Consider the following 14,956-nt stretch of genomic DNA (forward strand, 5'->3'; position numbering starts at 1 on the left):
AAGTCTGTTGGGGATGAGAGAGCTTGGGAAGTGAGTCAGTTGTTGTTCGCTGATGATACAGCGCTGGTGGCTGATTCATGTGAGAAACTGCAGAAGCTGGTGATTTTGTTTGGAAAAGTGTGTGGAAGAAGAAAGTTAAGAGTAAATGTGAATAAGAGCAAGGTTATTAGGTACAGTAGGGTTGAGGGTCAAGTCAATTGGGAGGTGAGTTTGAATGGAGAAAAACTGGAGGAAGTGAAGTGTTTTAGATATCTGGGAGTGGATCTGGCAGCGGATGGAACCATGGAAGCGGAAGTGGATCATAGGGTGGGGGAGGGGGCGAAAATTTTGGGAGCCTTGAAAAATGTGTGGAAGTCGAGAACATTATCTCGGAAAGCAAAAATGGGTATGTTTGAGGGAATAGTGGTACCAACAATGCTGTATGGTTGCGAGGCGTGGGCTATGGATAGAGATGTGCGCAGGAGGATGGATGTGCTGGAAATGAGATGTTTGAGGACAATGTGTGGTGTGAGGTGGTTTGATCGAGTGAGTAACGTAAGGGTAAGAGAGATGTGTGGAAATAAAAAGAGCGTGGTTGAGAGAGCAGAAGAGGGTGTTTTGAAATGGTTTGGGCACATGGAGAGAATGAGTGAGGAGAGATTGACCAAGAGGATATATGTGTCGGAGGTGGAGGGAACGAGGAGAAGAGGGAGACCAAATTGGAGGTGGAAAGATGGAGTGAAAAAGATTTTGTGTGATCGGGGCCTGAACATGCAGGAGGGTGAAAGGAGGGCAAGAAATAGAGTAAATTGGAGTCATGTGGTATACAGGGGTTGACGTGCTGTCAGTGGATTGAAGCAAGGCATGTGAAGCGTCTGGGGTAAACCATGGAAAGCTGTGTAGGTATGTATATTTGCGTGTGTGGACGTGTGTATGTACATGTGTATGGGGGGGGGGGGTTGGGCCATTTCTTTCGTCTGTTTCCTTGCGCTACCTCGCAAACGCGGGAGACAGCGACAAAGTATAAAAAAAAAAAAAAAAAAAAAAAAAAAAAAAAAAAAAAAATATATATTATATATATATATATATATATATATATATATATATATATATATATATATATATATATAGCAAATGGATTTGTATGTAGCATTTATGGATCTGGAGAAGGCATATGATAGAGTTGATAGAGATGCTCTGTGGAAGGTATTAAGAATATATGGTGTGGGAGGAAAGTTGTTAGAAGCAGTGAAAAGTTTTTATCGAGGATGTAAGGCATGTGTACGTGTAGGAAGAGAGGAAAGTGATTGGTTCTCAGTGAATGTAGGTTTGCGGCAGGGGTGTGTGATGTCTCCATGGTTGTTTAATTTGTTTATGGATGGGGTTGTTAGGGAGGTAAATGCAAGAGTTTTGGAAAGAGGGGCAAGTATGAAGTCTGTTGGGGATGAGAGAGCTTGGGAAGTGAGTCAGTTGTTGTTCGCTGATGATACAGCGCTGGTGGCTGATTCATGTGAGAAACTGCAGAAGCTGGTGACTGAGTTTGGTAAAGTGTGTGGAAGAAGAAAGTTAAGAGTAAATGTGAATAAGAGCAAGGTTATTAGGTACAGTAGGGTTGAGGGTCAAGTCAATTGGGAGGTGAGTTTGAATGGAGAAAAACTGGAGGAAGTGAAGTGTTTTAGATATCTGGGAGTGGATCTGGCAGCGGATGGAACCATGGAAGCGGAAGTGGATCACAGGGTGGGGGAGGGGGCGAAAATTCTGGGGGCCTTGAAGAATGTGTGGAAGTCGAGAACATTATCTCGGAAAGCAAAAATGGGTATGTTTGAAGGAATAGTGGTTCCAACAATGTTGTATGGTTGCGAGGCGTGGGCTATGGATAGAGTTGTGCGCAGGAGGATGGATGTGCTGGAAATGAGATGTTTGAGGACAATGTGTGGTGTGAGGTGGTTTGATCGAGTGAGTAACGTAAGGGTAAGAGAGATGTGTGGAAATAAAAAGAGCGTGGTTGAGAGAGCAGAAGAGGGTGTTTTGAAGTGGTTTGGGCACATGGAGAGAATGAGTGAGGAAAGATTGACCAAGAGGATATATGTGTCGGAGGTGGAGGGAACGAGGAGAAGAGGGAGACCAAATTGGAGGTGGAAAGATGGAGTGAAAAAGATTTTGTGTGATCGGGGCCTGAACATGCAGGAGGGTGAAAGGAGGGCAAGGAATAGAGTGAATTGGAGCGATGTGGTATACCGGGGTTGACGTGCTGTCAGTGGATTGAATCAAGGCATGTGAAGCGTCTGGGGTAAACCATGGAAAGCTGTGTAGGTATGTATATTTGCGTGTGTGGACGTATGTATATACATGTGTATGGGGGGGGGGGGTTGGGCCATTTCTTTCTTCTGTTTCCTTGCGCTACCTCGCAAACGCGGGAGACAGCGACAAAGTATAATATATAATAATATAATATATATATATATATATATATATATATATATATATATATATATATATATATATATATATATATATATATATATATATATCGGAAAGGAAAAATGGATATGTTTGAAGGAATAGTGGTTCCAACAATGTTATATGGTTGTGAGAAATGAGCTATAGATAAGGTTGTACGGAGGAGGGTGGATGTGTTGGAAAGGAGATGTTTGAGGACAATATGTGGTGTGAGGTGGTTTCATCGAGTAAGTAATGAAAAGGTGAGAGAGATGTGTGGTAATAAAAAGTGTGGTTGAGAGAGCAGAAGAGGGTGTTTTGAAATGGTTTGGTTACATGGAGAGAATGAGTGAGGAAAGATTGACCAAGAGGATATATGTGTCAGAGGTGGAGGGAACGAGGAGAAGTGGGAGACCAATTTGGTAGTGGAAGGATGGAGTGAAAAAGATTTTGAGTGATCAGGGCCTGAACATACAGGATGGTGAAAAGCGTGCTAGGAATAGAGTGAACTGAAACGATGTGGTATACCAGGGTCGACGTGCTGCCAATGGATTGATCCAGGGCATGTGAAGCGTCAGGAGAAAACCATGGAAAGTCTTGTGGGGCCTGGATGTGGAAAGGGAGCTGTGGTTTCGGTGCATTACACATGACAGCTAGAGACTGAGTGTGAACGAATGTGGTCTTTGTTGTCTTGCCCTTGTGTTATCTCCAGTGCACGCGGGGGGGGTGGGGGGGGGGGGTGTTATTTCATGTGTGGCGGGGTGGAGACGAAAATGGATGAAGCCAGGAAGTATGAATATGTACATGTGTATATATGTATATGTCTGTGTATGTACATGTATGTATATGTGCGTGTGTGGGCGTTTATGAATATACATGTCTTTGTGGGTGGGTTGGGCCATTGTTTCATCTGTTTCCTTGCGCTACCTCGATAACGTGGGAGTCAGCGACGAAGAATTATAATAATAATAATAATAATAATAATAATAATAATAATAAATGAATAAATAAATAAATGAAATAAATAAATAAATAAATAAATAAATAAATATATATATATATATATATATATATATATATATATATATATATATATATATATATATATATACATACATACCTAGGGGAAACCATCTCCGTGGTTTCCCCTAGGTACTTAACATATACTTGTTCATTCCACTGACAGTATATCAACCACGGTATGCCATATCATTCCAATTCACTCTATCCTGTGCAATCCTTTAACCCTCCTACACGTTCTTACCCCAATCAATATCTTTTTCACTCCATCCATCTCCAATTTGGTCTCTCCCTTCTTGTCACTCCACTTCTGACACACTTATCTTCTGTCTACCACTCCTCATTCACTCTCTTTGCATGTCTAAACCATTTCAGCATACGTTTTTCAGGTCCCTCATCCACACTTTTTATCACACCTCTCTCTTACCCTTTGTACTACTTAACCAAATCATATCTCACCACACACCGTCCTTAAACATCGAATTTCCAGCATATTCACCCAGCTCCACACATCCTCATCTAAAGCCCATGCCTCATATCTATACAACATTGCTGGGACCACTAAATCACTAAATCATAAAACATACCCATTTTGACCACCCAGAAAACAAACTCTTGTTTCCACATATTCTTCTACCCCCACACCCACCCTATGACTCTCACTTGCCATGGTTCCATTTGCTGAAATTTCCACTCCCAAGTATCAAAAACTCTTTTCTCTATTCAAGCTCAAACCCTAACTGCCCTTCAATCCTGCTAAACCTAATAACCTTGTCTTTATTCACAATTAATATCAACTTGCTCCTTTCACACACTCCTCCTAACTCAAAGTCACCAACTTCTGCAGTTTCTCACTCAAATCTGTCATCAGTGCTGTGTCACCAGCAAACAACAACCGACCCACTTCCCAGGCCCCTTCATCCCCTACAGACTGCATACTTGCCTCTCTCTCTCCAAGACTATTGCATTTACCTCCCTCACCAACCCATCCATACATAAACAGCCGCAGACCAACCTTTACTTGGAACCACTCACTTTCCTCTCTTCCTACTCCTACATATACCTTACATCCTTGATAAAACTTCTTACCATATATTATAAAGACCCTCTACAAGGCATCTCTATCAACCTTATCATATGCTTTCTCCAGATCCATTAATGAAACATACAAACCTTCTGTTTCTCTGTGTTTACTCAAATACATTGTTTAAAACAAACACATGATCCACATGTCCTCTTCCATCTCTGAAACCATATCGTTCCTCCCTGTATACGCCTTCACCCTCTCAATCACTACTCTCTAAGTCAACTCGCAAGGTGAATTCAACAAATTTACACCTCTGCCGTCTGAACACTTTAAGTTTGTCTCACTTGCGTTTTTCTACAATGGCACTAGCCATGCAATCCTCAGGCACCTCACCATAATCCATAACACACTGACTTTTCAAAAAATATATCCGACAAAACACATACAAACAGAACTCATCCAACAAGCACTAAACAAATGACCTCCTAACTTAAACTCCAACCCCCCCTCCCCCCCCCATCTTCCCCAAAAAAGTCACTTCCATCTACACTGAACATCAACCATCACTACAAACACTTTCATCATATCCTAATACCCTTCATGCCCACAGTGACACTAAAAAGAAAACGACGAGCACTTACTACTATATTTTCCTGCACTCTGCACAAAGATACATACACAACATAGCAACACTATGACCTGCGGTCCCAATTGGTAGAAATGGCTAGCTTCCTGAGCGCTGCAGGAGGCTCATAGAGATAGAAGGAACTCTTGTGGCAGGAAGTAAGCATACAAATCTAAGAAGTGTTCTAATAGAGGATGCTCAGAAGATGGAGACTCACGAGTGAATATTCTCACCCCATAAAGTAGAAATAGTTACTTACAAATAAGTAATGACATGGTTTATACAAATTTTGAAACAATGAAAACTGTGCACAGTCTGTACATGAAGTCACTTCCATTTACTAGTGAATAATGTAAACAAAGGCATTCAAAGAGACAAGTATTGCTTGAAAAAGTAATTCTCAATATACAAGAAACAGTATGACTTCAGTACTAACTTCCATAACAGGAAAAAAATATCTATTCACAGTGGACCCTATAACAGTAAACAATGAGGAAATAGAGATTACCTCTTCTTTAACTTGAGAAAATGTTCTTCTGATATCTTGGTAAACGGACACAATGGCTTCCCGGTCTCCATACATTTGTTCAGCCCGGTCAGTCAGCTGGCCAACAGACATCCCCAGCAGAGGCCATTTGCCAGGACATGATACATAACTCCATGTCAGTGACGTACTGCTTTCTGGTCTGAAAATAATTATTTACGGCTGTCTCATTCATATGGTACGATGTATGGTGTACGTGAACTTGGATAACGATAAATTTGAAGGCCCATTGCTGAGAGCTGCATAAGCAATACTGTCTATCTTCTCTAAAGAGAATGGGCGCTAAACTGACTGGTTCAATGATATACAACAGGTAGGACACAGGTAAGACAGAAGTTAAGAAAATATGAACACAGAAGACAGAAAGCATAAATGCTTTAAATCAACAGGGTTGTGGTACAGGAACTGAGTCATCAGTAGTGAATGGTCAAAAGCAGTGATCCCAAAACTACTCTAAAGTTAGTGAAATGAGTACAGTACTCTTTAAGGCATATGGCTCACATAGGGTTGCTCTGGACTGGTATTTATGCTGGAAAATGATATGGGAGGGTATTGATTGAGAGGAGGAAGGCATGTACAGAGCATCAGATTGGGGAAGAGCAGTGTGGTTTCAGAAGTGGTAGAGGATGTGTGGATCAGGTGTTTACTTTGAAGAATGTATGTGAGAAATACTTAGAAAAACAGATGGATTTGTATGTGGCATTTATGGATCTGGAGAAAGCATATGATAGGGTGGAGAGATGCTTTGTGGAAGTTCTTAAGACCATACGGTGTGGGAGGTAAGCTGCTAGAAGCAGTGAGAAAATTTATATCACGGGTGTAAGGTATGTGTACGAGTAGGTAGAGGAGAGTGATTGGTTCCCAGTAAAGGTCGATATGTGGCAATGGTGTGTGATGTCACAATAGTTGTTAAATTTGTTTATGGATGGGGTGGTGAGGGAGGTAAATGCAACAGTTTTGGAGGCGCGAGTATGCAGTCTGTTGGGGATGAGAGGGCCTGGGAAGTGAGTTAGTTGTTGTTTGCCGATGATACAGCGCTGGTGGTTGATTCAAGTGAGAAACTACAGAAGTTAGTGACAGTTTCGAAAGTGTTAGAAAGGAGAAAGTTGAGAGCAAATGTGAATAAGAGCAAGGTTATTAGGTTCAATAAGGTTGAGAGACAAGTTAATTGGGGATGTGAGTTTGAATGAAAAAAAAAAAATTGGATGGAAAAAGTGTTTTAGATATCTGGGAGTGGACTTAGTAGCGAATGGAACCATGACGGTGGAAATGAGTCATAGGGTGGGGGAGTGGACTTAGCAGCGAATGGAACCATGAAGGTGGAAATGAGTCATAGGGTGGGGGAGGGGGCGAAGGTTATGGAAGCGATAAAGAATATGTGGAAAGAGATAACGTTATCTCAGACTGCAAAAATGGGTTTTGAAGGAATAGTGGTACAACAATATCATATGGTTGCGAGGCATGGGCTATAGACATGGTTGTACGGAGGAGGGTGGATGTGTTGGAAATGAAATGTTTGAGGACAATATGTGGGGTGAGGTGGTTTGATCGAGTAAGTAATGAAAGGGTAAGAGAGATGTGTGGTAATGAAAAGTGTGTGGTTGAGAGTGCAGAAGAGGGTGTGTTGAAATGGTTTGGACATATGGAAAGAATGAGAGGAAAGATTGACAAAGAGGATATATGTGTCAGAGGTGGAGGGAACAAGGAGAAGCAGGAGACCAAATTGGAGGTGGAAGGATGGAGTGAAAAAGATTTTGAGTGATCGGGGCCTGAACATACAGGAGGGTGAGAGGCATGCAAGGAATTGAGTGAATTGGAATTATGTGGCATACCAGGGTCGACGTGCTGTCAATGGACTGAACCAGGGAAAGTGAAACGTCTGGGGTAATTCATGGAAAGGTCTGTGGAGCTTGGAAGTGGATAGGGAGTTGTGGTTTCCGTGCATTACACATGACAGCTACATTGAATGTGAACGAATGTGGCCTTTTTTGTCTCTTTTCCTGGCACTATCTCGATGACATAGGGGGTGGCGATGCTGGTTTCTTCCATAGGATGCATTGAGAATGGCGGTGCAAGGCCTGCAACTGACATCAGTGGGGTCTGCAAGTGACCAATGAATCCTCTCCATAATCAAATTAAGCAAACCAATACAAATTCATCACTAAAGGGCATAATCAACTCTCGTCATTTATCAAGTATTAAAAGAAGAAGAAAAAAAACTCGGGGCGAAATAAATATTAACAAATGCAAGCAGTATAAATGCTACTATATTTTTGTATGGTTAAATCATCCCTCACCAGAAACTAAATGATGTTTGCCCTTATCAGTATTTTGTCTCTTCGTAATCGACATAACTGCAAAGAGTAGAAGTTATACTGTGGATGCCACTTTGTTCTCACAAATACACAATATCCGAATATCGTGGGTTCTTTACAACAAATTGGTACATGCAATAAAACGATCCAATATTACACATCAACCAATATTTTGCAATGTACATCGGTCTGCGGCTTCAACACCAGCACGCAACCGCTCAGGGGCTGGGTATGAAGTGGAAGTGTATGTGCTTGTGCCCAAGCGTGGAAGTTCGTGTCATGGTGTTCGGCTTATGAGTCCTCTAGTGCAATTTTGCTGGTGTGTGTGTGTGTGTGTGTGTGTGTGTGTGTGTGTTACTAAAACCACTTCCCTTGGTTACAACACACAATAAATCACTATGTTTTGTACTATACGTACGCTGGTTAAGAAAAATTTTAAAGTTGCACCTCACATACTCTTAGGCACAACTTCTTACGATAAACACAAGCCCAAATTTCAACTGTTCTACTCTGTACTCTGCTTGTAGACGAACCATACACTGATCAAAGCCAGTGTAATTTCAGGGAGGAGCGTTAAGCATATAGCTCGCAAAACCTGCATCCTCTCTTCCATTTTAGCAAGAACAAGATACGGCAGTGCCTGCCACAGTAGGTGAGAGGATGCAGCAAACCATCACAGATAAACAAAATAATACCATGAAAACTGTTTATTCATCATCAACTAGTACTTAAGTGGCTTCTCTTTCCTCTTTATAAACTGTTTATTCATCACCAACCAATACTTTACTGGCTTCTCTTTCCTCTTATAAACTGTTTATTCATCATCAAGAAGTACTTTGCTGGCTTCTCTTTCCTCTTTATAAACTGTTTGTTCATCACCAACTAATACTTTACTGGCTTCCCTTTCTAAACTGTTTATTCATCACCAATTGATACTTTACTAGCTTCTCCTCTTTCCTCTTTATAAATTGCTTATTCATCACCAACTAATACTATACTGGCTTCTCTTTCTAAACTGTTTATTCATCACCAACTGATACTTTATTAGCTTCTCTTTCCTCTTTATAAAGTGTTTATTCAATTTCTACTTTACTGGCTTCTCTTTCCTCTTTATAGTGTTTAATCAATTTCTACTTTACTGGCTTCTTCCTCTTTATAAACTGTTTATTCAACTACTACTTTACTGGCTTCTCTTTCCTCTTTATAAACTGTTTATTTAACTGCTACTTTACTGGCTTCTCTTTCCTCTTTATAAACTGTTTATTCAACTACTTTACTGGCTTCTTCCTCTTTATAAACTGTTTATTCAACTACTACTTTACTAGCTTCTTCCTCTTTATAAACTGTTTATTCAACTACTACTTTACTAGCTTCTCTTTCCTCATTATTAACTGTTTATTCATCACCAACTTATACTTTACTGGCTTCTCTTTCCTCTTTTTAAACTGATTATTCATCACCAACTAATACTTTACAGGCTTCTCTTTCTAAAGTTTATTCATCACCAACTGATGCTTTACTAGCTTCTCTTTCCTCTTTATTAACTGTTTATTCATCACCAACTGAAACTTTACTGGCTTCTCTTTCCTCTTTATTAACTGTTTATTCATCATCAACTAATACTTTCCTGTCTTCTCTTTCCTCTTCGACCAGGAACTGAATCAACAAAGATCTGGAGCCATTTAAGGTTCATCTTTGTCCAGTTTTCACGGATGTGACGAAGTATCCCTGATCCGGTAACTTCATTTTCATAAGCATTCACAAGTTTTGTGCTCCATTCAAATCTGGTGAATTCCCAGACCAGGCACAGTTAACCCCCACTGAACTGGGTGTCTTGTTTAGATGTCGAAACTTCTCTTATGAACAGTTGCTTTGTTTATACAAGGGATTGACTCATTCTTGTATAGAGTACTGCTCTCACATTTGGGGCGGTTCTTGCTCTGTATCCTTACTTGGCAGAGTTGAGTCGAAAGTGGTTCGACTTATAAACTCTTCCAGGATAACTTCCAAACTTAACCCCCTTTGCTCTACGCCGCAATGTTGGTTCACTTTCCCTCTTCTGTTGGTATTACTTTGGTTTTTGCTCCCAAGAGGTGGCTGCTCGTGTGCCCCCAACCACTAGCTAGACCACGCAATACTCGGCAAGCTGCTGCGTCATATGATTATTATGTGGCCATCTGCAACTCAAGGGAGGGCCGTTTTGATACCTGCTGCTTTCCCTAACGGCGAAGCTCTGGAACTCACTACCTTCTCTTGTCTTTCCCAAAACCTATGACCTGGCACATTTCAAAAGACAGGTCTTTCAAGCCAAGAAAAATTCATAAATACTCTCCCATGTCCTTTCTTTTTCCGCTTCATTATTCTCTCTGTATTTAAATTAAGTTCCGGCCTTGATATGGACTTTTGTCCATGACTGGAGCCATCAACATAAAAAAAAAAAAAAACTGACCCCACACAATTCCTACATCTAAATTGCTAGAAGCGTGCTCGCCACTGCTCAGCGCTCACATGGATCGCTTATGTGGTGTACACGCGTCATGTAGTTGCCACTGACTGCAGGAGGGCGTCAACTTAACTGGGGGACATCAAGACTATTTCAGGTGGAGTAAAGCTATTTGCGTCCATATAACTAGCGCGGGCCAGCTCCCACCTATTTCATTATCGGATATGTACAAGGATGAACAAGCACAACCGAAATGACAGAATCAAAGTCGGGTAGATCTTTTGTATCTATACTGTTAGTGTTTCTGGAAAGAAATTTCAGTCTATTTGCACTTTTAGCAAATATTTCTTCTTTTACCCAATATCTATTTGGTCTAACATAACGCCTAATTAATCAAATCACATATGCCTGGTTCAGTTTCGTTTCACTGGCACGATACCTCGATGAAATCAACATTATTCAACCCACGTGTGTATCCAGGATTTGATCATGGGGAAGTAGCGAATTGTGAACTCTTATGGAGAGCCCAATTACTAACTTTAAATGCGGGGAGGGGGTGGGGGGAGGCGCAATTATGAACTCAAGACAATAACGAAAAGTTCACCAGCAACGTAGTAAGTACACATTCCATATTGGGGAACTTCCGCTTTTTGAGTTATCTGAACGTTATGGTCAATTATTGTCAGTCAAGTTCTCAAAAAAATTCTATACAGAATGAAGCTGACGACCTCTTTGGAAAGGTGGTGATCCGGTGATCCTAACACTCCTCGGGCACTGCTTTACCTTTCTTATGCCTTACTTGGATTCTATGATCCAAATATTGTTCATAAGGTGACTGACCTCTGGATCGCTTGAACTTGGTCAGGTAACTGTCCCTTTGACGTATAGGGTCCTTCAATGGCGTCAAGTTACCCAGAACGGACACAAAGTTGGTCCTGAAGTTCATTCATGCTTCATCATCAACGGTGTTTCAGTCCATGACATCAAACCAGTGCCGGTCACTGCCTGAACAACCCTCATCTTGCGGTACTATTTCATACACCAAAGCGAACTTGTGCTTGTTGATCTGATATTTTGGTTACCTGGTGAGTGCAGAAAATTATGTGGTCTCTGCTGATAACGGCTGATCGACACACCTTCTGATGACCATGAAAGAATCAGATGCACACCACGCTCGAGCTAGCTCAGCTATCATTTAAGATCATACATTCGATTAATATTCCACAAGACATTCATAAGAACATTATCAGTTGACATCACTTTTGCAACAAACTCACCAAAATAATACGTTCATATTCTGAAACCACTGCCCTAGGAACGTGACTTCTCATTGTTCATAAACGTTTATCTGCTTTTGATGCTCGAAAGCAAACTCTTGTCAAGATTGGTAGAAGGATCTCAACCCAGAGTTTCTAGACGGGATGTAAACCAGATCATTCCTAATCATACTCTGCAGCCGTAACAGTTCTGATCGTTGGTATTTGGACTTCAGATTTACCAACTAACTCATGTAGATAAGATTCTGTCACATCGAAAACTGCCGCCCTTGCCTTTAGTTTTGGCATGGTCCCTAGCCTGGCCAGGAACGGTGGATATGTTTCCAATGATGCTGCAGGCATCATCAATAGGTTCGATCTAGGTCGTAATGCAGTTCATCTTTCTTATAGTTAACAAGAACTTCCAAACAGAGGAAATTGATACCACTGATATGATAGAACCATACACAGATGTAGGAACGTCATGGCAACATTTCGTATGTATCCACTGTTCACAGGTCAAAGGATATGGCTTTACTGTTCGACCTACAGCATACATTTGTCACAAATCAAGCAGGGATACTAGGATTTCAGGTGCCAGGCCCAAGTCATGGATGAATGTCCCCGCACATCAATAGACTAAAGGATACATATAGACAAGTCAGATACCTACCACACGTTCTGATTAACACCGATTAGTTGTGGCCAAGGGCGCGACCTTCACTCATTGAAAATGACCCATATATAGGTGCTGCACATCTCTTCACCGACATTTTTTTCCTCTTTGGCGGATTCCACAAGAAACCTAACCCCAAAGTGTCCTTTACATACACCATCGTTTATCGACATCCACAGAGTAAGTTTATTCTTATGCAATCCGATTTATTTACTCTCCCAGACTGATCTCTCAAACTTGACTCACTCTCCTTACGCAGTGTTGGTAGTTCCAAGGATATTGTGATGTTCAGTGCTCAAGCTATTATCTCCATTCGTTTATCTACATGTAAATAGTTCACAATTGTTCACTTGAAAACCAACAGAGTATCTAGTACTTAGTGTTTCATTTTCGGTCCTCGAACTAAGTTAACAGAGGTAAAGAGCTTTTTGTCATAAGCAATGGTAGCTTGTTTGCAACTCTCTAGAAGCCGATCAATGAACTTCACTTGATGACAATTGTTTCTTTTTACCATAGCGATACACTTTATGTATGAGGAACTGTTAATGGTTGTGTGCCAAGACTTGTGTGAAATTCAATTATTTTTCCTTACCAGACTAAAAATTTTCTCATCTTCAGCACTATTGTGAGCAACTGATAAGATAGCAAACATGATTGTGGGAAGTTGTACAAACCTTCCCTATAAGAAAACTCGTCTCTACTTGTGAAATGGCCACCCAAACCTCACGAGCTCTTTGGTCAAGATACACACCTTTTTAAGAATACGATCTACCCGGGAGCGAGCAAATTCAAGCACATTTATCTGCTCCAGTAACCTACGTGCTGAGGATTTGTTCTAGCAAAATTTTCGTTGTTACTCTTCATCTGTCACTGCTATAAAATCTTAGTAAATAAACTTTTAATACTTTGAAGAACAGTAAAAGATGGAAGGGAACTAGTCATTTCCAATCCACTTCTGTACTTGAAAATATTGCGCGACTTTTTGAAGCCTCTGGAGAACCTGGCCTATCAGTAGGACTGGCCTAGATACACAAACTTTAGATATATAATGATAAGACATGTAAGACCGACCGTGCAACAATCTGTGCCGTCATTTCCACGAAATGGTCGGAAATTTACCGATGTCCGACTTTAATTTTGTACACTGCATTAGTACTTGCATGCGCGATGAGAACGTACACTATATACTGAACAATGCAACCCTGTGAACTTTCCATAAATTACATACACAATACATTTACAATACATGATCATACGACCAGAACTGTCGTAGTGCCGTACTTATGAAAAAAACACTTTGTGTTTCACTTGAAACCTGGTCTGCAGAGGACTTTAGTCTGCTACTAGTCTGTGATTATAGAGAGAATTAGCGCTTAACGCTAATAAATCAACATCCACTTCTAATACGGTCAATCAAATGATTGAAGAATCATCAATGAAACCACACGAAAACAAGATCTTTACGTATAAGGCAAGAATATCTTAAGGGTCAATGTTAGATCGTCATCGTGATGCTGTGTAAAGCTTGCCAGTGCCTCCGTGAGCAAATCTAACTTTACGGCGATGCTATCCATTTACGTAAAAATACCTGAGGAGCACTAACAAACATCGGATGACTAAAATGGCATTTTCATTAAAATGTCAGTTACCTAGCTCGTAAGCATATCAGTATAGATTGTGGAATCATGAAACAAACGATACTGCCTTAAAGATGTTTACCTTATTTGTGACTGTAGAGTTGCTGGTAGCGTTCTGAGGCTGGCGAGATGTAGTGTTGCTGGTAGCCTTCTCAGGCTGGCGAGACGTAGGGCGTTTATGTTCATTCTCTCCCTATCCTCGTTTTCTCTCAACTGACTGCTACTCCACGACGAGAGGACGAAGTCGAGGTGCTCGAGATGATCATGAGCAAAAATGCATCCACCTCACCTGAACATTTTTTCTTGTTCATTGAATTATAGAATCAATAAAAGTGTGCAGTATATATCAGGATTAAATGAATATTTTGGTAAAGTATTAAACGAAATTAGTAGATGCTTGACGTAAATATATTGCATTTGGTAATTTTGTTGAGATGCCAGGTATTGTTTTTAAATATGAATAAACATTCTTTAACAAACGTATCTGAAACAACATAGTTGAATAGAGAGTTGTGAAATATTTCACTTATTTCATTTATCTATTTGTTTACATCGATTAATGTTATTAAGATGCTTAGTAAGTGCCGAGAAAACGATTCGCTTGAATCTCTATTGATAATTTGTTTTGTTGTTTCTTCGAGATATTCGAATGTTTTTCTAATGTTTCTAGTTAGTTTCGTGAGAAAATAGTATACAACTGTTCAGAAACAACTTATTTATCCAAAATCAAACATAATAGGATAAATCAAAAGGGGAGAGAACTGTGAGACGGGCGCCTGATACCAAATACCTTCACACAACTGATTTTGATCTGCACACCACAAGGTCCCAACGACACTATATGTGAAGGTGGAATAAAGCATAAACATTACGCATTATTGTCTTAAGAGTCGAAAGCCATAGTTATCTATTTATAGAAAGACCAATAATGTAAACTTATCGTGTAGCTACAGATATGCAAATAATGTTAGTTGTGGATTTAAAGCGAAATATCT

At 40.4% G+C, this 14,956-nt stretch overlaps 1 protein-coding gene across 1 annotated transcript in view; it reads right to left on the bottom strand.

The window, feature by feature from the left end:
* LOC139754423 (medium-chain acyl-CoA ligase ACSF2, mitochondrial-like) overlaps positions 1–14,234 on the bottom strand; it is a 72,210-nt gene extending 57,976 nt beyond the window's left edge. The window contains exons 1-2 of the mRNA XM_071671700.1: positions 14,044–14,234; positions 5,599–5,776 (exon numbers count right to left, since the gene is read on the bottom strand). Of these exons, the coding sequence (XP_071527801.1) occupies positions 5,599–5,776; positions 14,044–14,147 (282 nt within the window). The 5' untranslated portion in view covers positions 14,148–14,234. The remainder of the gene's footprint in view (positions 1–5,598; positions 5,777–14,043) is intronic.
* Positions 14,235–14,956: the final 722 nt, after the last annotated feature.

The sequence above is a fragment of the Panulirus ornatus genome, chromosome 17 (assembly GCF_036320965.1).
Source record: "Panulirus ornatus isolate Po-2019 chromosome 17, ASM3632096v1, whole genome shotgun sequence".
Classification (NCBI taxonomy): domain Eukaryota; kingdom Metazoa; phylum Arthropoda; class Malacostraca; order Decapoda; family Palinuridae; genus Panulirus; species Panulirus ornatus.